This window comes from Rhineura floridana, chromosome 18 (genome assembly GCF_030035675.1).
Source record: "Rhineura floridana isolate rRhiFlo1 chromosome 18, rRhiFlo1.hap2, whole genome shotgun sequence".
In the NCBI taxonomy this organism is placed as follows: domain Eukaryota; kingdom Metazoa; phylum Chordata; class Lepidosauria; order Squamata; family Rhineuridae; genus Rhineura; species Rhineura floridana.
The window spans coordinates 61,399-86,169 of record NC_084497.1 but is presented as its reverse complement, the minus strand read 5'-3'; the positions used below and the strand labels follow the sequence as shown (position 1 = coordinate 86,169).

Genomic DNA, 24,771 nt, shown 5'->3' with positions numbered 1-24,771 from the left:
GAGATAAGAAAAGAAGGCTGTTGCTGGTCATGCTCGCCGCTTCCGGTGCGTTTCTGATGTTTGCGACTACATTGCCAAAGAGGGAAAGGGCCCGCTCCGGTGTGGATTTTAAGCGCCTGCAATGACAGCGGGGAAGGCTGCCCTCCTGTGGGGATTTTAAGCAACTACATTAATTGTGGGTTTTATTGTTTTATATTGTATTTTACTGTGTCAATGTACGTCGCCTAGAGTGGCCGTTAATTCGGCCAGATAGGCGACTCATAAATAAAATTTTATTTATGTATTATTATTACATTGCCAAAGAGGGAAAGGGCCCGCTCCGCTGTGGATTTTAAGCGCCTACAATGACAGCAGGGCAAGGCTGCCCTCCGGTGGGGATTTTATGCAACTACAATGTGCAAATGAGTGTATACATGCAAAGGGTGCCATTGCTCAGTGGCATTTGCTTTGTGCGTAGTAGGTTGCTGGTTCGATCCCCGGCAACATCTCCAGGTAGGAGTGGGGAGAGACCTCTGCCTTAAACCTTGGGGAGCGCTGCTGCCAGTCAGTGCAGGCAACACTGAGCTAGATGGACGAAGGGGTCTGGCTCAGGAGAAAGGAGTTTCCTAAGTTCCACAGTCCACTTGGATCCTGAAACTCCTTTTCCACCAGCAACTCGCTTCTCTTTAGCATACCTTTGACTTCAATGTGGGGCAAGGGTCCGACCACCTCCCTAGATGATCTCCTGCTTTTAATGTATTTAAAGAATTTATTGTTGGTCTTTCATGTTTTTAGCAATGAGCTCAAGTTCTTATGTTAGCATCCTTCTCTGTCTTCTTGCAGTTATTTTGCCAGCGTTTGCATTCCTTTTTATTCTTCTAACTTGGACAAGACTTCCATTTTTTAAAAGAAGCCTTCTTGTCTCCAAGAGCATCTTTGATTCTGCTACTTAACCCTGCTGGCATCCCCTTGCCCTGGTGGCACCCTTCCTGATCTGCAGCGAACACGCCAGTTGAGCTTCTGATATTGTTACGTTCAAACAGCTGCCAGGCGCTTTGCAGTGAGTACACCTTCTGGATTTTGGCCTTTCAATTTCCCTTTTTATCAATCCCCTCGTTTCCCTTTTTCCATCCACATACGAGAACAGGCTGTGATCAGTGTCCTATTTGGGTAACAACAAAGAACTCCCAAACAGGCAGGCGTGTCCTCTTTGTACATAAGGCCTCATTGCCAAAATCTTGTGTCAGAGGGAAGCTTTGAAGGTTTCGCAGTTGGGTCATTTGATCAGCTCCGTGAATGTTTTAAAAGCAAACACCGCATTTTTATTTTTATTTTTGGCAGTCAAGATAAGCAGCCCAGGAAACTCTGCTCAGTATTTCTCAGCTTCCATCTGCAACTATTTTTTTTAAGGGTGCATGTGTGGAAAGAAAACCCCCAAGACCCAGAGGTGGAATCCTCAGGATGGTCCCCTTGCAGACTCTGCCTCTACAGAACAGCACCATGAAGGCAGTGAATTATTATCCACTCCATCAACACGGAGGCTTCCACCTGCTTGTCTCGTGTCCTGGTGAGATGGCAAACACCCCCAGTTTGCACCTCTCCCCTCTTGGCTTCATCTCACGCCACACTTGGGACCCACAGTTACTCTCTGTGGGTTTCCCCCCTCTGCTACACTAAGTGTAATCCTAGGCTGGCTTCCCACACATCACTTCACATTAAACAGAGTAAATAAAAAGTATCATAATCTATGGGGTGACCGCACTTGGAATGCCATGTGCACTTTGGCTGCCTCACCTTGAAACGGGATATTGTAGAGCTGGAAGAAGTCGAGACGAAGGCAACGAAAATGATGGAGGAGACGGAGCGACTCCCCTATGAGGACAGGTTGCAGCATCTGGGGCTTTTTAGTCTAGATCAAAGGTGCAGAGGCAGGGGGCACGATGAAACGGGTCCTCTAGGACTCAGTTGGGTCATCCAATGAAGCTGGATTGGATACTAATCCCCCCCTTACTCCAGAAGAATTCCTTTATTTTCTATGTATTCTAATACCATCCTAGACGTTTGGATTTAGGGTTGTCCAAGGCTTGTTGTGGAATACACACAGCCTCTCTCTTCCTTACTCTTTTGGAGGTTATTGATGTGGGTTTCAACCCTTGACCCTGTCTTGCACCCTAAAGTAAGCGTTGGGCCGGACTTCCGTTCCACTTGCATATCACAATAATGTGGGGTAGAGCGCGGCTGGATTTGAGGGGAGTGTTCAGGAGCTCAAACTTTTTTAAAAAGGTTTTGGGTTAAGCTGTATTTTGTACTTCTGTACAGATAAGGAACTAACAGCTACAGCCAACTTCAGCAGCACTGAGCACTGTAGGAAGGAGGAGTGTGGTGCAGTAGTTAGACTGTTGACCTATGGCCAGGGAGACGAGGGTTCAAATCCCCACTCAGCCAGGAAGCTCACTGGGTGAGCTTGGGCCATTCGCCACCTTTAGACCTCGCCTACCTCTCAGGGTTGTTGTGAGGATAAAGGGGGGGTAGGGTTTGAGGTCCTTGGAAGAAAGGTGGGATATAGAGAGAGTAAATAAAAACAAACGGCTCTCCTGCAGTTCTCCTGTGTTCAGTGGCAAACTTGTTTTATAAATGGAGCCCATATATCAGGGGTGTTAACTGAGAAGCATGTTCCACCATGTCTGACGCAGCTTATTTCCTAGTAAGTGTATCTGTTAGGATTCTGGCCAAAAGGTTCCTGCATTCCAAAAGAAATCTGAGCTGATCTGGTTTGCCTGTGGAATTTTGCACCGTGTGGGAAGGGTGGAAGGCTCTGTGCGTTTTGGTTCCCAGTTCCTCATTCCCAATCTAAAATTTAGTTCTCCATATTTCTGCAGCGATCTGCGGATTTTGTTCTTTTAAATCTTCCTGAAAATTCTTCAACATTCTAGTGCAAATTTCTCCTAATAAGCACATTTTCCTGTGCAGTTTTGAGTAATGTACACATTTTTGCAAGCAATTTCTCCTAACATGTTTCTGGATGTTATATTCACTAATATATTTTCATGTATATGTACATTTTCCCTCAAGATACGCATTTTTTGTAGGTTTGTCTTTGGATGCAAACTGAATCAAATTTCTCCCCACTCGCTGCAGGCCACCCTAAGGTCCCCAAAGGCAGTTCCAGCCTTGATGATGATCGCTGTGTGTGCCCCGGAGGCGTGAGAGCGAATCATGTGTGCGTATGTCATGTAAACAGATATAATAGCTCCTTTTGTCCCTTCTCATGATAGCTTCGACCAGAATCGCCCCATGCCTGGTAACTAAACGCAGGGTGACTTTTGTGTTCCGTGTTCAGTGTCCTGTATACATGGAGTTGGAAATCACGGGGTGGTGGGTGAACGTCAAGATGGGGGACCTGTGGCCCTTCAGCTGTTGCCAGACTATGGCCCCCATCACCCCTGGCTGAGGCGTATGGGAACTGTAAGAACATAATCGGAGCCCGAGTGGACCAGGCCCGAGGGGCCCAGGTAATCCAGAATCCAGTTCTCACAGTGGTAAACCTGATGCCTCTTCTGGTGATCTCTCAAGCAATACCCGAATGCGGCTGCAACTCTTCCCACTTGTGACTCTTAGCAGCTGGCATTAAGAGGCATCCCTCCTCCAAGAGTGGAGGCAGAAGATAGCCATTGTGGCTAGTACTCGTGATTAGTCTTCTCCCCCCCATGAATTACTCTTAATCTTCTTTTAAAGTTGGTGGACATCGCTGCCTGCTGTTGGAGCAGATTCCAAAAGGTTAATCTTGAATTTTCTCATTTGTCTGCCCTGAATCTTCTAAGATTTATTAACAACAACATGCAGACCAATCAAACAAGCTTCTAGTTCTTAAGACTTATTTTGGTTGGCTTGATTTAAAAGCATTTCTGAACCACTTCTGAACCTCTAAGTGGTGTACAAAAATATAATCTAAAAACCAATAAAGGGCTATCATAATAACAGACAACATAAAAACCAATAGTATAAAAACAGACATACAGTTGTAAACATATACATGTGTTTCAGGTGGTAGTCTCTTTCCTCTTGTAGAGAAAATAAATTCTGAGGAAGCAATAGATGAGTCAAATAAAAAATTATGGAGCCTCCATCCTCAGGAGCAGTGTACCTTTTTGAATATAGTAGGTGCTATGGGTCACCACTGGAAACAAGGTGCTGGAACAGATGGGCATTTTGGGCTGTTCCTTCAGGGCTCTTCTCCTCACGTCATCAGCTTAGGAAGGTGCAGATGCCACACGCAACTGTGTCATGTGCTGTTTACACAGAGTTCATTTCAGGCATTCTGATTTATTAATTTTTTTAATGGCTGGGCGTAGCTGGCTGCAGAGCAAACAGAGGTTTTTTCGAGGTGAAGGCTTCACACAACGCTGGAGAATGATTAAACCGCTGCCCATACGGGGAGGGACGTGCAAATCAAGTGGATACCATAAGGACATCAGAAGAGCCGGCTGCAGAGGGGCCAGGCCAAAGGGGCCGTCCAGTCCGGCATCCTGTTCCCAGAGTGGCCAGCCAGGTGCCCCTTTGGGGAAGCCCACAAGCAGGCCCTGAGCACAACAGGAGCAACTCTCCCTGCTCGTGATCTCCAGCAACTGGTAGGCAGAGGCCTCCTGCCTCCCGCTGTGTGGGGGGGAGAAACTGGCTGAAAAGGGCAATCAGAATCATCAATGGGGGGGCGGTGATGAGCTGTAAATTACCACAATTTGCCTGACTTCACTCACTGTTTGAGAAGCAAATAAAGTCAAAACGATTTAATAAATAGATGGGGGGGAAGTTATTTGTAACAGGCCTTTTCCCTAAGCAAAATTCCAGTCCCCGTGATTCCAGATAAAGGGCTAATTTTTAAATAGGGACATAGGAAGATCCCTTGTTCCGAATAGACTGTTGGTCCATGTAGCTCAATGATGTCAACACTGACTGGCAGTGGCTTGCCAGGGTTTCAGCGCAGAGTGAGTCTGTCCCAGTCCTATCTGGAGATCCCGGGGATTGAACCTGGGACCTTCTATATGCAAGACAGATGCTCTAACCGCCCCACCGCCCCCTTTCTATTATTTATTTGGCCTATCCCAAAGTGGACACCAATCATTTTTGCATGACTCCAAATTCTAGTCCTGTTAGGAGGCGAATCTCTCTCTCCCTCCCTACCCCGGCCTGTTTTCTTAAATGCCTCTTGAGTTCCTGGTAACTTCAGCTGCCATTCCCTGTGTCCTCTTTGGGACGACTGTTGTCCTCTGTTGCTTAGCTTTGGGGGAGAGAGCAGCAACAGGAGATCTGTTTCCCGTTCTCTTCTGTGGCTCATTTAATCCTTGCAGCCGTTATTCAGAAGTACTTTTGTACAGCGGGGTGTCATAAAACCTAAAATTTCCATTCACAAATCCCAGGAGATCCTCTGTTGCTCACTTGAAGGTGCAGAGGATTCCTGGGCCGAGATCCCCACCTCCTCCAAGGATGTAGGAAGCTGCCCAGGCATTCAACAGGGTGACCTCTGGGCATAGCTGGACTGCTGCTCTCATGAGGCCTAGCAGCATGGCCAATGGTCAGGGATGATGGGAGCTGGAGTCAGCAGCATCAAGAGGAATGCAGGTTATCCATCCTTGCTCTTGCTGTCTTAAAAGGCAGCTTTGCCCTCTCGGCCATGAATATGCACCGCAAGCATGTGCTGGCTGCTTTTGTTGGCCCTACAGATCCCACCCAGGGGAAAAACAAGCTCTCAATGAGGAGGCCAGGCCAGCGAGGGGAGAGGCCTGGAGGGAATCCCAAGGGCCAGATCAAGAGGGCTGGAGGGCTGCACTTGGCCCCCGGGGCCCCATTGAGGGTCCCCATTTCTGCTGTAAGCAAAATACGGCGAAAAGCTGAAAGGGGAAAAAATCGAGATATGGGAAGCTGACGACCTGTCAGAAGCTTCTCCTGCTGGTGCATTCCTGAGTTTGCCAGTGGGCGTGTGGCACCTTTGCCTGCAAAGAGAATGCGAGTGGCCGGTGGAGGCGGAGAGCCTTTGGCCACCTCCCTGGGAGTTTGGCAGTCTCCCAGGCAAGTCGGCTGCCAGAGGAGCACGGCTTGTTGGCCCTCCTCCAAGGGGCCTCTCCAGACTCCTTCAGCTTCCTGGTCTTCCCCCCAGCAGGCGAAATCCCAGAGGGGGCTGAACGTTAGACTTCCCCCTGCCCCGTCGATAAAGCAGCCGCAGCAGGTCCAAAAGGCCCACGCGGAGACAGCAGCGAGAGGCAGGATGGTGCCGGAACAACGGGAGATGGACCGCGACGCTTGCTCTGGGGACACCGGCTCAGGACAACTGGGCGACCTGTAAGCTTGACTGGCCCTGTGAGGGTGCTGAATCATACTTGGATAATATTTTTGACTGATTTATTGGTTGGTTTCCTTGCATTGCTATCCCACCTTTCTTTCATCGCAAAACCTGAGGCAGCATAATGTGCGGTTCTCAGGTGGGCTGCCATCCAGGCATTGGTCAGACTGGGACCTGCTCAGGTTCAGCAAGGTGGTGGCCTCGCTGCCCTTCAGACCTTAGCCTGGAAATGAAGCTCTCCAGGGTTTCAGGCAGGGCGAGTCTTTCCTGGCCCTATCTGGAGATGCCATCAGGGACTGAACCTGGCACCTTCTGCCTGCAAAGCAAGTGTTCTGCAACTGAGTTTTGACCCTAGTAAGATTCTAGTCCTCAAGGTTCTGAATAAAAGGCTGATTTAATAGGAACTTAGGATGCTGCCTTATACCAAGTCAGGCCATTGGTCAGTCTCTAGCTCAGTATTATGAACACTGACTGGCGGGAGCTCTCCACGGTTTCAAGCAGGGGACATTTCTAGTCCTGTCCGGAGATGCCATTGGCGATTGAGCCTGGGACCTTCTGCATGCATAGTATGTATTCTGCCTCTGAGCTATGGGCCTTCCCCTGAAAATAAAGTAAGATTCCAGTCCTCATGGTTCTGAATTAAAGGGCTGAGTTAAATAGGAACACAGGAAGTATGGAATTGGTCCACTGGTCTATTTAGCTCAATATTGTCTGCATTGACCGGCAGCAAGTCTCCAGGGTTGCAAACAAAGGGCTGGGCCCTTCCTGGAAGTGCCGGGGATTGAACCTGGGACCTTCTCATTATCATTATCATTGAACTACGTTCTGTCCTTTAAGAGGCTTTATTTATTTACCTTTCTAAAGCATTATTAATCCTGCACTTCAGCAACAAAGAAAAAAGGGGGGGGGGCTTTGAGAGCAGCTTTCAGAAGTCAGTGACAAGACAGGACCCCTGCCCTTAGCCTTGCCATCTAAAAGACACAGCACAAGAGGAAAATGTGATTGGGAGGGAAGAGGAAAACATGCCTTTTTTATAGAGAACGAGGTGCCCTGCGCTCCCATTTCTCTCCCTCTCCTATAGCCTGACGGCATATAGATGAAGGGAGGGCAGATCAGAGCTGTCTTACACCAGATCAAGGCTGCTTGCCCATCTGGTTCAGAATTTTGACTTTGTCCGGCCCTGAAAGATCCTCCATGGCACTCGTTACCTCAACCTTCTGTTTTAATATGTTTTACGATGTTTTGTTTTTAAGATGTTTTAGAGTGCTTTCAGTGTTTTTGGTTGCTACCCTGAGCTCTTTCTGGGAGGAAGGGCGGGATATAAGTGTAATAAATAAATTGTTGTTGTTATGTGCCTTCAAGTCGATTATGACTTATGGCGATCCTATGAATCAGTGACCTCCAAGAGGTAAATGAATAAATAGAAATAATAAATAAACCTCTTTCCCCCTCTTTCTTCTTTTTAACTAGAGGTGGCAAGGTTTGAACCTGGGACCTTCTGCATTTTAAAAGTGTTTTACAATCCAGAAATTTATTTCTTTTTAAAATGTTTTGGGATGTATCCAACTTGCTTCTGTTCATAGCAGACTACTGAAATGAATGGGCCCGAGTTAGTCGTGTCCTTTTCAGTGGGTTTGTGCTGAGTGGGACAGACGCTGGATGCAGCCCATGAAAATGTTTATCAACCTTCCCTCCCCTTCCTCAAACTGTGGTTTATGATCTTCAGGTTGACGTGAATCTATCCTTCGTCCGGTGTAGCGATGGCCACCAGCCCCGATGCGGAGGCAGTAGATGCCTCTGCATGCTTTTGCTGGGATCTGCAGGGAGGGAGAGTTGCTCCTGCGTGCGGGAGGGCTCCCTTGGGGCCTGCGCTTGGCCACTGTGGGCAGAGGAGGCTGGGCTAGGGGCCCCTTGGGGCCTGATCCGGCAGCAGGGCTCTTGTGATGTTCCAGCGTTCTAACCCCATCACCCCCACCTTTCTGTCTGCAGTGCATATCAAGGCCCTCCCAGGCCATAAATGCCATTTTATAGCCGTTGGACGCAAGTCCTTTCCCTTAGATGGTCCAGAGATCAAGGCAAGCGAAGTGCAGAAGTCTGAAGGGAGAAAGTGGAAGTCCAAAGGCCCCCTCCCCCCACCTGTCTGTGCGACTGAAGGGGAATTAATGCAACAAGAGGGGGCACTGTTCACATTCCTTCATGTTGCCAACCCCCCCTTGGTGATTGCCTGGGGGGGGAGAAGAGAGATCAGCCTTTTTCTCTTTTTAGCAGGATAGAGTTGGCTGTCTGCTCATATCACTCCCGGATAAAGTGATTGATGTGATTTTTTTTAAATGGTAAGACAAACATTTTTGTATACTTGTATTCCTCCACAGGCCCCAGGGGTCTCCACTCCAACTTCCCTTCTGTTCATGTCGTTTCTGACTCTCCTTTTCTCTAAAGCAAAAAGGCCCAGATGCTGCAATCTTTCCTCACAGGGGAGTCGTTCCATCCCCTTGATAATTTGGGTTGCCCTTTTCTGAACCTTTTCCAGCTCTACAATATCTTTTTTTTGCGGTGAGGTGGTTCTCGATAGCTTTCAGAAGTTTTTGGACGACAGCTCCCATCACCCCCAGCAGTCAGCAGGGCCAGTGGTCAGGGGTGATGAGAGTTGGAGCCTGACACCACCTGGAGGGGTGTCCATCTACTGCCCCAGTGGAAGGATCTCTTTATGGAGGATAGCCTCTTATCTACTGCTAGGACAGCTAAACTGAGCTTCCATGCTCAGGGGCAGTCTACCGCTGAATAGTGAGAATAGCTAAGGCCTTCCTCACCTCTCTGGTGGGCTTCCTAGAAGCACCTGGGTGTCTGCTGTTGAAGACAGAATGGCAGTCTAGATCAGGGTTTCCCAAACTGTAGTCCTTGGACTTCATTCAGGTGGTCCGTGTCATATCTGTGGATTTGTGGCTGAAGACGACGCATCCATCTGGAAATAACTCATATTGATTTCTAATTGTATTTTAATCGCTTCTCTTGCTTGCTATATTGTATTTTATTGTATTACAATTGGAATCTGCTGGAATAAATAAAATGCAATATAGAAAAAAATAAAGGAAGCATTCAAAATAGAATTAAAGATCATGGCATCTAGCCCAGCGTGTTAGAATTGTTGCAACAGGCAGGAAAAAAGCCATTCAGACTCTCAGCAGTTCTGAAGTGGCCCTTGAGGAAAAAGGTCTGGCGACCCCTGGCCTAGGCAACATTGGCTCTGATCTAGGAGGGCTGCTCCTCTGCTCTCTGCCGGACACAGGCCAATGCACCTCACGTGTGATCTAAATGCAGAGCCGGTAGCTGCAAGGTCCTTTAAAAAATAATTTCAGAACATTGGGCTCGGGGTGTGTGTGTGTCATATGGCTATATATTGACTCCACCTAAATCGGATTGTGGATCTTGTGAAAGATTGGTGGCCCAGAGCCAGTTAGGGCTTGTGTCCCAAAGCAATAGACGGGGAAAGGTCCTGGGAGCCCTCCAAGGTACATGTTTACCCAGAAGCCAGGGCTGGCTTCAGTTCAATGGGACTTTCTCCCTGGTAAGTGTGTATAGGACTGCTACTTAAGGTTCTAGTCCTCTTGACCTATGGAGATATATCTGAATAGATGTACCTTCCGCCCAACCCTGCCCTGTGCAATATAGGAACATGGAAGCTGCCTTCTTTGAGTCAGACCATTGGTCCACCCAGCTCAACGCTAGCTGGCAGGGCTGTCCAGGGTTTGAGCCTTCAGGCTGGGCACTTTCCCAGCCTACCTGGAGATGCCGTTGGGGACGGAATTTGGGATATTTTGCATACACAGCAGATGCTGCACCGCTGAGCTGTGGCCTTTCCCCAAATGTACGATGCAATACAAAGCAAACATCAGGGCATGTCGGAGTACATGTGAAATGAAAACAGTTTGAAATAGCACAGACATTCAACAAGAAAAGCAGAATCATATAAACAGCCTTCCAAAAAGGACCCAAGTCAAGCTAATTGCCATGCTATTAAACAGAGGCTTATTCAGGGTGCTGCTACGTAGGAGTAAGCCCACTGGATTCAGCAGGACTTGCTTCTGTGTAAACATGCTTAAGTTGTTAAAAGGCCTGAGAGAGCAAGAAGGTACTCAGAGGTGAGCCTCTTTAGGGAGGGTGTTTCACAAACAAGGGGCCCCTCTCGCTGGCCCTCCCCCATTTTCATCCTCGCAACAACACTGTGATGAGTACACAGAACACTAATCCAGCCAACAGGGTGCCTCCCAGCTGTCGTTGGACTCCAGATCCCAGCCTGCCTGATCATTGGCCGTGCTGGGCCTGCTGGGAGTTGGAGTCCAGCAACAGCTGGAGGGCTCATGGTGTCGGACACCCTGCTCTAACCACTATACACCCCACAGACTCTTAGTAAAGCCCCGTTTAGATAGCTCAGGGAAATGGGGAACAGTTAAGAAAGCCAGCCTGGCGTAGTGGTCAGAGCAACCTTCAGTCCTCCCAACACCCCTGGCAGGTTGGCCATGCTGAGGCTGATGGGAACTGTCGTTCAGCAACTTCTGTAAGGCTGGAGCCCCAGTGGAAGGGTCTCTTTCTGGAGTGGAGGACAGCCTCTGTCCTACTGTTAGGACAGCTAAACTGAGCTTCCATGTTCAGGGGCAGTCTACCGCAGAAAAGCCAGATGTGGGCGAGGCTGTGCCCTTCCCCACAACACCTGGGCTAGGACCTTGGAGACCAGGGTTCAGATCTCCCACTCCAAGTCACTGGGGGCCCTTGGGCCACTCACTGCCTCTCAGCCTATCCTACCTCACAGGGTTGTTGTGAGGCTATAACGAGGAGGGGAGAACCATGTTTGTACGCCACCTTGAGCTCCTTGGAAGAAAGATGGGCTGGAAATGTTAATAACAAACAAACGGTTGCCAGACGATGACTAGGACTGGTGGCCGCGAGAGGAGGCTGGGTCCTGAGGTTGCTGCCGGCGACTTTTTCCCCTTGCGGCCTGCCAGAGAGTCCCAAGAATGTCAGAGCTGCCCAGCCGACTGGCTTCCTGCTCTGCTCTGTGCATCCTGTTTTGCAAAGCGCCTCCGAAGAACTCGCACCACATTCCAGGAGCCTTCCTCTCTGGCAAAAGCTCCACTGTCCCCCCCTTTCCACAGAGGCAGAGTTATTGGGGGGGGGAATGACTCAGGTCACGGCTACCTTAGAGCCACTGGTTTCATCGGTCTGCTCCAAGTAGAACCAGCAGTAATAATTTGACTTTGCCATGCTGGTGAGATCGTAGCCACCCACCATCTTAATTTCCCAAGGGACATCTGTGCATGTAAATTGCCAGCAGATCTGTATCGTTACTGCATTTCTGTCCTGCTTTTTATCAAGAAGCTCATGGTGGCATACAGGGGCCTGCCCTCCCTCTTGCTGTTTCATCCCCACAACAACCCTGTGAGGTAGGTTAGGCTGAGAGACAGTGACAGGCCCAAGGTCACCCAGCAAGCTTCATGGCTGAGTGGGGATTTGAACCGGGGTCTCCCAGCTCCTAATGGGACACTCTTAAGTACTTAGCAACACGCAGCCGGGCTAATCTCTCCAGAAATCTTGGTGATACAAGTGCCTTTGCACCTGCTTTAGATTCCTTCCTCCCCCCCCCCTTTATTTTATTTTGCAAAGTTAATTTTGAAAATCCAGATGGGAAGTTTTGGGGAGGGAAAGAGAAACCTCACAATCCATCTTCCCCCTCCCTCTTAAAAGTTACATTTTTTTTTCTAAATACAATAAAAATGAAATGCATAAAAAATGAGTTGCAAAATTTGCCCAGAGATTAGGACATAGTGTCTTGTGCTCTGCTCTCTGCCTGCAGAACTGGCTTTCCCTAACAGCCCCCTCTCTCTGACCCCCCAGCAGCTGACATTTGATAGTCAGACTGCCCCTTCACATGGAGGTTCGATCTAGCCACCTTGGCTTAACAAGCCACAGCTCAGCATCCAGTTTCCCACAGTGGCCAGCTAGACTCTTCTGGGAAGCCACAAGAAGGAAAGCAACATCCTTCCTCTGTTGTTTTGGAAGCCCTCCCCTCCCACACTTCAGCAACTGGTGTTCTGCGGCAGACTGCTCCTGAAGAAGGAGGTTCCATGGCTAATTGCTGGGAATAGATAGGCCTCCTTGAGGGCTGGAGGCCAATGCCCGCTGGAACCTCCCCCTCGTCACCGCAGGTGTTGCATGCAACAATAGCAATCTTGGGGCTTGTATCAGGGCGAGGCTGTTTTTATCGGCACATGGCTCATTCCAGCAGAATCTCCTTCATGGTGGCTAATGATAGGTGGAGATGAATTCCTTGATGTGGCAGAACATAAAGCAAAGCAAAGGACTGAAGCCAGGTGCAAGGAAAAATTATCCACAGCTTCCAACCCCTCCACAATCTCCAACGTTCTTTTCTCTGTCCCACTCCTGTGTCAAATTCATTTCATTTTGAACGTATCCAAGGGAGGGGCCATTTTAAACCCCTGCCAGAGAGTCTTGAGTGCTCTCTCTCTCTCTCTCTCTCTCTCTCTCTCTCTCTCTCTCTCTCTCTCTCTCTCCTCTTCCTCTTCCTCTTCCTCTTCCTCTTCCTCTTCCTCTTCCTCTTCCTCTTCCTCTTCCTCCTCCTCCTCCTCCTCCTCCTCCTCCTCCTCGCCACGCCGGAATCATACCTACGTCCTTCTCTGGGCCTCCCTGGTGCCCCTCTGCAAAATGGGCACAGTGGTTAATGATAGGCGGATCCCTGCAAGGATGACTGTGTCTAAGGAAGTGCTCTGCCCTGAGGCTTGGGTTGAGGGAGGGCAAAGTGACATCACTGACGGAGAGACTCCCTCTTTCCCAGCTGCCTGCCCGATATCTCTGGAAAACAGAAAAAGAGCAAATGGAAAATGTCTGAGCAGAAGAAGTCCCAGAGCCTGGATGAAGCTGTGGCGGAACGACCCAGAAGCGGCCAACGTCCGCCCTTGTCCCGGTGAGTCTCATCCCAGGGGAGGGGTTGAGCTGCTTCTTGGTTTGGCCTCAAATGTACATCAGAAGAGCCCTGCAGTGCTGGCTCAGGCCAAAGGGGGCCCATCTCGTCCAGCCTCCTGTTCCCACAGTGGCTGACCAGACGCCCATAATGGGAAGCCCACAAGCAAGTGGGACCTGAACGCAGGAGCATCACTCTCCCTCCTGCAGCTGCGGGCAACTGGTATTCAGAGGCAGGCTGCCCCAGGCAGTGGAGGTGGGAGATAGCCATCATGGCTAGTGGCCATGGGTAGCCTTCTGCTCGGTGAATGTGTCAGATCCCCTGTTAAACATCCACATTTCTCTGATGGGTCAGGCCCAAGGGAGCCCTTTCAGTCCGGCCTCCTCTTCTCCCAGTGGCCAACCAGGCGCTCCCAAAGGGAAGCCCGCAAGGCAGACATGAGCGCAAGAGCAACGCTCCCCTCTCGGGATTCCCAGCATCCTGTCTCTGAGAGTGGAGGGCAGTCCGAGCCATCGTAGTTAGTAGCCACTGATGGCCTCCTCCTCCATGAGTTGGTCTGATCTCTTCTTTTACAGCCATCCAAATAGGCGGCCATCATTTAAATGCATGGGAGCGAATCCTATTGCTTGACCAGGGAGGAACTCCTTCCGTCTGTCTGTCCCGAATCTTCCAGCATTCAGCTTCATTGGATGTCCACAGCGTCTAGTGTTATGAGAGAGGGAGGAAAACCTTTTCTCTGTCCACACCGTGTATAATTCCTCACGTTCCCTCCAACCCACCTTTTCTCTAAAACCGATGTAGGGAGCCGTTGGCCCTCCAGATGTTGCTGAGTGACAACTCCCACCCTCCCTGGCCGTTGGCCTGCTTGCAGGGGCTGATGGGAGCTGTTGTTCAGCAACATCTGGAGGGCCAAAGGTGCCCCACATCTGAGCTAAGCCAAAAGGTCCCAGTCCGCTGCCCAAATGTCCCCTCTCGATGGTTAGTTTCAAGGCCCCTGCAGCAGTGGCTCCATGTCAGTGGTGCAGTGGAATCCACTCTGGGTTTTAGTCCAGACCTTGAAGGGGCTGTTCAAGGTGGTCTCGCTTTTTCCGTTCTCAGCCTTTTAACTGGACGTTGGACTGGGCAGCGCATCAAAGAGAGGGCTGTTCTCCTTACAGCAGGGAGAGATCGGCCACCCTGCCGCCCTCCGCCTGTCATTGGCTGTGCTGCCCCTGCTCTGGGCTCCCTGCCTTCCACCCCACCAGGCCCACCGGCTCCCAGCTGCCTCTGGCTGTGACCTCAGCTCACAGGGTAGTTGCTCCAGTGCCTTGATCAGTTTGCTTGCAACACGGATCCCCTCTCCCATGGGGCATTATTAGAGGGTAGCCCAGGGGGTGTACCCCAGGTTTTTGCACTGGGCCTAGAGATGTGAAGGCCTGGGGGGGGGAACAAAAATTTTGGAGGAAATGCAGTGGGTTTATTTTATTATTTTTTCTGTTTTTCCCCTGAAAAGGGGGGGGGCTTTAAAAAAAGTAATAAATTCACCCCAGGCGAACCTTCACATCTCTAACTGGGCCACGGATCTCAGATCTCTAACCCTTCCCTCACTTAATGATTCAAATTTTTTAAACAACTTGCTTAGGGTGGTATTCAGTGCTAGTCCTGTTCAGAGTAGACCCATTGAAGTGAATAGACATGACTAACTTGTGTCCATTCATCTCAATCATTCTAGTCTGAGTAGGACTTAGTTGCATACAGCCTTTTGTTCCCAGGGCTGCTGGGCTCAGTGCCTGTGAGACCCCCACCTTGCCTCCTCCATTTGCTCAAACTGAAATTAATGTATGCAACATTTATGCAAATGTGTGCCATGCGTTCACCCCCTACCAAGCCCCCCCCCCAGGCTGTGCATTTACACATTGGCTTGCCGTATTCAAATTCCATTTTCTTCTGTTTCTCAGTCTCTCTCTCTCTCTCTTTTTAGGTCCAAAACCTATGACCCGCTTTTCTCTAAAGAAGCAGAGAAGGAAGCATCTGCCTCTGCCCACCACAGAAACTCAGCATCCAACGTAGGTTTGGGAAGGCGGGGGGGGGGAGTGGGTGTGCCGACTTCCCCGCAGGGCCAGTGCTGATTTCTCTTTTCTCCCCATCCTGATTGTAGCTGGCCTTGGCCATTTCGGATGCCCTGTGAAAAGACTACTACTGTTGGGATCCTTCAAGGTTCAAGTCCCTTCTGAGGTCTCTGGAACGGGGGGGGGGGAGGAGACATAGTACCCTCCAGATGTTCCTGGACTCCAATTCCCAGCTGCCAGTGTGGCCAATGATCTGGGACAATGGGAAGTGGAGTCCCATTTGGGGGGCCTCAGAATGGCTGCCTTTGCTCTAGAAGCTAAATCTCTGATTGGAAAGTGGGTCCGTCCTGTCTATTGCATGTTTATCATCATCGTCACTTTATATATCATCCGCGTCCAACAGTTTTTTCACACTTGCCAAAATTGTGGCGAATCTGTTAACATTTTGTCACATGACCAAAACAAAAAACATTCAGCTGTGTTTTTGAGGGATGAAAAATACACAATAATGTTTTGAATTATTTATTGATGGAATTAATGAGACATCTGACATACCTTTTCATTAAGAAGTGGTCGGAAATCAGCACTCCGCCTCCATATTTTTGTCCAATATCCGCAGCCTGTATTTTGATTTCACCATTTTAACCACAGAAAAAGTTGGTTTGCAGAACCACGTTGAACCCAACATTGAAAACAGTTTTGGAATAATCGTATTTAGAACCGTGAACTCATTTTGGTTTAAAATGTGAGTCCACATCGTAGCAGTTGAATAATCTTTCAGACGCTGAGTGCTTTGAAGGTAGACTGCATCCCTCTTGAAAAGGGCCCCCAAAGAAAGAAGCCCCACAAGCTCTTGAGATAGTTGAGAATTGTAGTTGTTAAAGCGCAACGGATCTTGCATGAGTTCAGAAACAATTCTGCACTTTTCAAAACTGGAAAAGTGATTAGGATGAATCTGTAATTGTTAAGGGCAGAGGGTGGGCACTTCTTTGATGTGGTGCATTTGTCAGCTGAGAATCCTATTTAAAACAATTTTCCCCTTTTGCCAGCTGATGAAACATGCTGTTGACTTCCACCGAGTGTTCAAAGACCTCTCCGAAGAGGAGTTACTCCTGGAGAGTAAGTGACGGATCTGCAGCTGCCGCTCCCTCTCCTCCCCGCTCCTCCTGCCTTTGTGTCTTCTGCTGCTGCCGCTCAGTGGTTAGAGGCCCTGCTTTCCAGGTTCAGTCCCCAATGGCATCTCTGGGAAAGACCCCAGGCTAGAATTCTGAAGAGCTGCTGCCCGCCAGTGTCATCTGAATTGGTATAAGGCAGTTCACTAGGCTCCTATTAAATCACTTCTTCATTCCAGACCATGAGGACTAGAATCGTGCTTTAGAGGAAGGACTACCGTTTACCCTGTCCTTCGACACCCGAGATGTGTGTTTTCAGAAAAGCCCCTGTGACTGTCATTTGTTCTAATTGTTTCTAATATTGAATTTTAGACTGTGTAACCTACCCCAGGATTTGCTGGTGAGGAGTAGATAAATTATTATTATTATAACTTTATGTGCTATACTCACTACATGCAGAAGTTCCCCAGGTTCTTGGTGTCTCCAGGTACAGCTGGGAATGTCCCCTGCCTGAAATCCTGGAGAGCTGCTGCCAGCCAGTGTAGACAATACTGAGCTAGCTGGACCAAGGGTCTGACTCCGTAGAAGGCAGCTTCCTAATTATGCTAGCTCTCTATTCAGAACCATGAGGACTAGAATCTTTCTTTTTTAGGGGAATGGCTATTGCACCTGCTTTACATGCAGAACGTCCCACGTACAATCCCCAGCATTTCTAGGTGAGGCTGGGAATTGTCCCTTGGCTGAAACCCCAGAGAGAGCTGCTGCCAGTCAGTATTGGCAATGCTGAGTCCACTTCCCACGTCGGTGCCCTTTCCAGTCTCTCCCCAACTGATTTCTCCTCCCTGTCTCCCCCCGTCTCCCCCCACAGCGTTTTCGTGTGCCTGGCAGCGGGAGGTGTCCTACCACGGCCGCCTGTACGTTTCCCCCAGCCACGTCTGCTTCTACTGCAGCATGGTGCGACGGGAGGTGAAGGTGAGGGGTCGGATGCAGCTGTCTTGGGCGGAGGGGTCAGCAGGCTTTCACTCAGCCTTTCCTTTGTTTCATAAAAACAAAACATCTTTAAAAAACATCTTACAACCAAAATATCTTTAAAACAACCATTTGTTTGTTGAATGAAGAAGGTCTTCAGGAGGCGCCAAAACAGACAGTGCCTGCCTAATATTTAAGGGGAGGGAATTCCAACGGGTAGGTGCCACCACACTGCAGGCCCGTGGAACAAAATGGCATACAGACATGCATTTCTTAGGAGGAAAAACGGAAGAATTTTTGCTAGGATTTAAATCGCAAATTGCTGCAGAACTGAATTTAATATGGGGAAAATGAGGACTGAAATTGACAGATCCTTCTGTCTCTAGTATGCATGGCACCTTTTTCTCCTGTGATCTGTTGGGAACAATTAGAAGCAGGATTACCGGACCCCTCCCTGACTCTCTCCCCTTTCCCCGGAGCAGGTCGTCATTCCTGTGCCCACCATCAGTGTCCTCAAGAAGGCCAACACGGTCTTGTTGGTACCCAACGCCATCTGCATCCGGACGTCCGAAGGCGAGAAGGTAAGGGAGAAGAAATCCCAAGGGGAAAGTCTCTCTCTCTCTCTGTGTACGTGCATTTTCTGCAGTGCACAATGGGAACCAGCAGTGCCCCTTGGGATTGGTAGGGCGGAAGGCAGGGAGCCCAGAGAGGAGCTGGAGGCAGAGCCAATGGCAAGCAGAGCTTTTGTCTCCATCCTCCTCCTCCTCCATCCTTTGCTGTACGAGGGACAACACTGAAACTACGGAGGAGGAAGCTGGCTGAAGGCAGGCTTAGGATGGTGGGGCAATGCCCCATCCACCCAAAGTGGTCACCCTTCACTGATAGGAACTCCCAAGTTATTCAGCATCCTCACAACTCCATTTAAAAAACCAACAAGATCCTAGTACTGTTTACCACGGCTTTTGGTTGATTAACTGAGACCATACTGTACTGATTTCCGGCCTGTTTGCAGTGTTAATCTTTTACACCTTCTGCATGCAAAGCTGTGCTCATTTCCCATCAGAAGGGAACAGGAAGCAATGTTGGGGTCCCCTTAAGTGGGACCCGTTTTATACCAGGGGGTGAAGCTGTGATGTCATTTCCCTGCTCCTCTTTCCCCCACAGTTCCTGTTCGGATCGCTCCGTTCACGGGAAACGGTTTACCAGCTGCTGTGCTCCGTCTGTAAGCACCTCCAGGTAACGAGGCTGTTCTGGGTGGGCTGCAGATTTTGCTGCCCCAATTTCTCCTGGATTACCCGTCCCTCCCCTAACCAGGCTTCAGGCCCTGAATGGCCACCGTGGCCACTGACACACCAGAAAAGGAAAAGAACAGGGGACACCAATATGTGAAAAATGTGTCTGCACTCATTTATGTGTATTAATACATATTGCAAAAACGATGGCTAAAATTTAGAGAGAACTACAATATCTCTCGGCATTTATGTATTTATAGAATTTATATCCTGTCCTTCCTCCCAAAGGGGCCCAGGGCAGCAAACATGAGCAAAACAATTTAACAAGAGAAAGAAAAACATATTCCAAGCACCTAAACACTTTCTACAACAGAGGTTACAAATATGGTAAAACAGTTCAGAATATTCCAAAACACAGTTTAAAAACATTCTTCCCTCAGTGATCTCCAGGCTGCCAGGACCACTCCCCTTCAGCCAATGCCTGGGTAAATAGGAACGTGTTCAGATTCCTCCTGAAAGTTAATAGTGATGGGACAGATGTACCTCACTTGGGAGGGAGCAAGGGCATTCGACAAAAGGGGCCCAGCTCTGAAAAGGCCCTTTCTGTGTCAGCGCCAACTTGGTTGAATTATGGGGTGCAGGGAAGCCTTGTCTCCATAGCTGCTAGGTTGAGTGTGATTTGGGGGAGTCTGGATGTCATAGGAAGCTCTGCTCCTGATTTCCTGACCAAGTCCTCAGAGGAAAGGCTTGCAAGCATTGGGTATATTTAGTCTGGAGAAGAGGCGATTGAGGGGCAAAGGGCAATATTAAAACCAAGTATCAGAAAGGCTGCCTCACAGCTGACGCAGCAACGTTGGACAGAATTGTAAGGCTCTGATCGCCACTTTCATCCATCTCAAGAGAACACAAGTCTCTTACTCCAGAGGGAAGAACAGCCCTTAAGATTTCTGAAGACCGTTTTTTTTTTTTAATCTTATAATTACATTTCTAATGGCCATTTTTAAAATGCTAAAACATGCAGATGCAGGGAAAGGGCTCCCTCCTGTGGCAGCTTTTAAAACACTTTGTGACGGCTAAAAAACATGCTAGGGCAAGGAAAGGGCACCCTCCTGTGGCAACTTCTAAAACGCTTGGGGGGGGGCTAAAAACATGCCAAGGCAGCAAAAGGGTGCCCTCCTATGGCGGCAACTTTTAAAACGCTTTGGGGGAGCTAAAAAAGACATCAAGGCAGGGAATGGCCCTATGTATCACAGTTCTTGAACAGGAGAACCGCCTGCTTGGCTGAGTGTGGTGTCCGGATGCTTAACGGTTGATGCACAGCTTGAAGCTTCTTTGGATGCGGACAGGCACTCAAACGGAGATCATGTCCAAGCCGAGCAGACGTTTGCAGGGCAGGGCTGTGGGTGGCAAATGTATCCCTCCAAATGGAGCCTTCCCTTTCAGAGACGGTCTGCCGCAGAATTGCCAAACTCTGGGGGCAAGAACGCAGGCAGAGCCGCTTTTGCAGATCCGGGCCGCTCTCCCTGGCCTTTTTGCCGCTCCCCGGGCTGCGCACTCCCTGGCCCTTCTTCACAACCTCCTTGGCTGCTTGTGCCTGGCCGGGTTGTGTCTGGATGGAGGATACTTGGGGGAGGGTGTGTGGAAAATAAGCGACTGTGAAAGGTCATCTGTACCCCCTTTGCTCCGCCCACTCTTGCCTCTGGCCCTGGACACCACTTGCATGTGGCCTCCAGAAGGCAATGGGGACTGACAAAGTTTCCCCAGGCCTGAAACAGAAAACTCCTCTATGACATGCCAGCCATAGGTCCAGATTTTCCGCTCTGTTTGACTCAGGGGCATTCCCAGTCATGTGCGGTCAATGCAGCCTATCCTCTTCCTCTTTGCTTTAGGACGGCAGCCGGAAGAACAGCCCAACCATGCCGCACGTCAGTCCAGACTGCCTCCATAAGATATCCCTGGTACAAGGCTGTATGTTGTGTGTTTCGGCTCTGGGGCGGGGCGGGAGGGGGCAAGCCAACACTAATGCACTTCCCTTTCCTTTTACGATTAGGAGGGGTTGAATGGTTAGAGCACTAATGCTATAGCTCAGGTGCAGAGCATCTGCCTGCATGCAGAAGGTCCCTTGTTTGACGTCTGGCCTCTCCAGGTGGGCTGCAGAGACTCTCTCCCTAAAACCCTGGACAGCTAGATGGTTGGAAGCGCAACCCAATGTTTCCAGATCCTCCCGCCCTCTCTTGCAAGCGTCACCGTTGGTCTCTTTTCCTTGCAGATCCCAAGGGAGACGGATGCCACTCACAGCCCTCCACAGCACAAAATCCTCCCAGAGGAGCCAGGTGGGAGCAGTTCACTTTGGCTTGTCTGTTTGTTGTGAAAGTGTTTACGTGGCCGTGTACAATGATCTATACAATAAAATACAAACCGTAATAAAAACAGGAAAAAAAATCATCATTAAAGTGACTGGCTGATTAAAAACAGACATGTCTACAGAAAATGGTCCTCAAGGAACTCCCGAGAGTCAACAGCGAGAGGGTGCCTGCCAAATCTCTGCTGGAAGAGCGTTCCACCACCTAGGAGTAGTGACGCTCAGTGCCCGACCTCTGGTTGAGGCCAGCTGAGCTTCTGTAACATGGAGGACAGCTAACAGCCCTCTTCCAGATCATCTCACTGACCAGGCTGGGATATAAGGGCTCAGGTAGTCCTTAAGGAAAAGCAGTGGTGGTGTAGTGTTGGAGTGGGACCAGGGTTCAAATCCCCACTCAGCTGTGAAGTGACCTTGGGGGCCAGTCATAGTCTCTCAGCCTAACCTACCTCTTAGGGTTGTCGTGGGGATAAAATTGAGGAGAACCATGTATGCCCCCTTGTCCTCCTGGTGGAAAGGTGGGACATAAATGTAATAAATAAGGAATCCTGAACCTACGAGTTTGTATTTGAACCCACGAGCCTTGATCCTGGCCCGGTAGCATATGGGCAGGCAGTGCAGATATTTTAACAACGGTGTCACGTTGGCCATGTGCCCCCATCAGCAGTCTGGCCTCCGCCTTCTGCACGAACTGGAGCTTCCGGACCGAGCCCAAAGGCAGCCCCACACAGAGCGCATTGCAGTAATCCAGTCTTCTGGATCACTTCTCCCCTGATTCTTCACTGCTTCTCCGCGCTCTGATTCAGGGCACTCCAAAGACCTGGGACACGGCTTCATAGCCTTACACTTGGATACGCTGATTGCTAGGAGCAGCTGCAAAATTAGAAGGCAACGCTCAGGACCCTCATCGCCACAGGGCTGTTTTTCCCCCATCTGAGGTCCTGCTCTGCTGCCTCCCAGGGAGGTCTGGACAGGGGCCTTTCTTGTAGTAGCCCCTGAGTTGTAGACTCCGCAGGGAAGCCCGCCTTGTCCAATGCATGCTTGTTTTCCCAGGCCTTTGGGCAGCCTGGTGATGGTAGCACATTCTTAAACCTGTTTCTAAGATGTTTTTGCCATTATCGTTATTCTTCTTACGTGCCTTCACGTTGATTACGACTGATGGCGACCCTACGAATCGGCGACCTCCAGTTGTTATTCTTAGGCGTCATTATTTTGAAATAGTAAGAGGAGTACTAATAATAATCATAGTAGCGGTAGTATTTTTTACTTGGTCGTAAATCACTTCAAGACTGTTTAGTGGGGTGCGATACGCACATGTAATAAACCTTAAACAAAACTTTAAGCTTTTCCTTTCACAGACGTGGCCAATGGGACACGGAGGCCCCCAACAGCACCCGTTGAACAACAGCTGGCAACGCCAAGCAGAGGTGAGTGAGAGCCTTGCAGTCTTGCTGCCTGTCCTGGGAACCACATGTAAGCCACCTTGGGTTTCTATCATGAAAAGAAAGGTGGGGTAGGAATGTAATAAATAAATAATAATAAATATATCAGCTTAACAAAAGGTCAGCCAGCTCCCTGAACGGGATTCACGAGTATGTTGGTTTTTTAAATCGCTGTTAAACATGTGCAACTGTGAGTAAATTCTCCACTCTGTCAATCTCCGAGTTCCTCCTTGGAGTCAGTGTCACACCTTAATACCCGCCTCACTCATTTCTTTCCAGGAGGGGCACCAACAACAAAGTCCTGGCGAAACTGGAAGGTTCACTTGAACCCCCTCAACACGGTTATCCTAATCTATCTCTTCTTGTGAGCGGGCCAATTTTCTGGGATGTTGTGGAGGGGAGGCCAGTGTTTCAAATCTGCTCGGGGTGTGCGTGGAGGTACACACTTGGCCTTATCTGTCTCTCGGCCTAGGGTCGTGGGGATCAAATGAGAAAAGCAAGCCCGTCAGTAACAAACGGTCTGAGCTTGGTAGATGAACAGGGTTAGTAATTTCATAACTGCACTCTTTAAAAAATACACAATGAAAAAGACAGGCAGGTTGAGTATCCTCTGACCACAAGAGGCAAAAATGGCCACCCCAAGACAAATTCATGGGAGATGAGGCTGTCAATGGCTATATTCTCCCTCTACTGTCGAGACAGGATGCCTCTGAATGCCTGTTGCTGAGAAGCTGAGATGGGGAGAGTCGCTGTTGGATTCAGGTCTTGCTTTGGGGGCATCTGGGTGGCCCCAGTGAGAACCGGATGGCGGATGAGGTCGGGCCCCCTTTGGCCAGACTCAGGAGCCAGGCTCTCCGTTTTTTCATTATGCTCCCTGTGCTGAATATCTTTTTTAAGGAAATGCTTCTTGTGTCTTTATCCGTGGCTCAGGGTGGTCCTCTTACTGCTTTCCTCGGGGTACATCGGCCTGCGTATCGTCCAGCTGGAGGAACAGCTGACCATGATGGGGGCCTGGCCTGAGCTGGGCCTTCAACACCCGTAAGTGCTCAGCCGCTTCATTTGATAACACGTTATAACATGCAGATGCAGGGAAAGGGCACCCTCTTGTGGCAACTTTTAAAATGCTTTGGAAATGAAAAAATGGACTGCCTTCCAGTCGATTTTAGCAATATTCAGAGGTGGTTTACCATTGTATCCCACTGAGGCTGAGAGGCAGTGACTGGCCCAAGGTCACCCAGGAAGCTTCCTGGCTGTGTGGGGATTCGAACCCGGGTCTCCCAGGTCGTAGTCCAACACCTTAACCACTATACCACAGTGGCTCTCTAAAATGCTTTATGAGGGGCTAAAGAAACATGCCAAGGGAAGGGAAGGGCGCCCTCTTGTGGCAACCTTCCCCCTCTGACCTTGGGGGCTAGTCAGTGTCTCTCAGGCAGAACTACCTCACGGGGTTGGTGTGAGGAAAACGTGGGGGAGGGAGCGTCATGGGTGTAGGTCACCACGAGCTCCTCGGAGGAAATGGCGGGATTTCCGTGCAGGAATCCAGTGGAAATAGCCCAGCGGCTCATATTTTTCAATATCATATGCGTAGACAGTCATCTGACATGTTGTTGCCGTCGGGTCGGTCTCTTTCCTCGTCTGAACAAGTTCTAAGCCTCGGCTGATGGTGGTGGTGTCTGAAACGGTGTTGTTTCCAGAATAAAAGAGAGTGAGGCGTTCCATAGTCTCTGGGCTCCAACTTTCCATTTTTCTCTTTGCAGAGAATGACAGACAAATGTTTCCGGAAGTGCATTGGGAAACCGGGGAGCTCCCTTGATAACTCCGAGCAGGTGAGGCCAGTCCGGGAGAGCATCACAGTCTCACCTTTTGCTGAGTGGAGAATCCGCCTCCCTCCTTTCTCTTTTCCCCCTGAATCTCATGCCTGGCTGCAGGCTTTTGTCCTCTGGCAACGGGGGTCTCGGGGGAGCCACCCCCTTCCTTGGGCACGCGTCTGCATTTTATGACCCGCGTTTGCTTTGTCTTCTCAGAAATGCATCGCGATGTGTATGGACCGCTACACGGATGCCTGGCATACCGTCTCACGGGCCTACAATGCACGACCGCAGAGGGAGAGCCAACATGCGATGGGCTGGGCAGGGCAGCTGCGGAGCCCCATCACGGACTTAACCAATGGATCTATTCGGGTCACCGAGCGAGGTGGTTCACTAGGAAGTGTGGACTGGCTGGATTTGTGGCCTGTGTGGCAGCGATTAAAATGACTGCACGTGGTGCCACCTCCTTCCTTGCCTCTTAGTTTATTCTGTGGGACTTAGATGCTGTGGGGAGG

General features: G+C 49.7%; 1 protein-coding gene across 5 annotated transcripts; it reads left to right on the top strand.

The window, feature by feature from the left end:
* Window positions 1-4,458: 4,458 nt before the first annotated feature.
* LOC133372489 (GRAM domain-containing protein 2A-like) lies at window positions 4,459-24,720 on the top strand. Of its 5 annotated transcripts, none has more exons than XM_061601178.1 (15): window positions 4,459-4,607; window positions 6,134-6,312; window positions 13,161-13,289; window positions 15,247-15,331; window positions 16,384-16,453; window positions 17,315-17,418; window positions 17,898-17,996; window positions 18,580-18,651; window positions 20,537-20,605; window positions 20,917-20,980; window positions 22,365-22,433; window positions 22,728-22,812; window positions 23,379-23,486; window positions 24,206-24,274; window positions 24,473-24,719. In XM_061601178.1, exons 2-14 carry the CDS (start codon window positions 6,239-6,241, stop codon window positions 24,210-24,212), a joined length of 1,035 nt encoding a protein of 344 aa, XP_061457162.1. In that variant the 5' UTR covers window positions 4,459-4,607; window positions 6,134-6,238; the 3' UTR covers window positions 24,213-24,274; window positions 24,473-24,719. The 5 variants fall into 5 exon arrangements, with proteins under 5 accessions (XP_061457162.1, XP_061457161.1, XP_061457158.1 ...); XM_061601177.1 differs by having other exon boundaries at window positions 6,131-6,312; XM_061601174.1 differs by lacking the exon at window positions 4,459-4,607 and having other exon boundaries at window positions 5,952-6,312; window positions 24,473-24,720.
* Window positions 24,721-24,771: the final 51 nt, after the last annotated feature.

Bases quoted from the DNA above. Each gene is read 5' to 3' on its own strand.
- LOC133372489 (XM_061601174.1), top strand. From the start codon at position 5,978: ATGCGAGTGGCCGGTGGAGGCGGAGAGCCTTTGGCCACCTCCCTGGGA. The intron at 15,332-16,383 runs GTAGGTTTGGGA...CCCTTTTGCCAG, and splicing joins ACAGAAACTCAGCATCCAAC to CTGATGAAACATGCTGTTGA. The intron at 20,981-22,364 runs GTGGGAGCAGTT...TTCCTTTCACAG, and splicing joins AATCCTCCCAGAGGAGCCAG to ACGTGGCCAATGGGACACGG.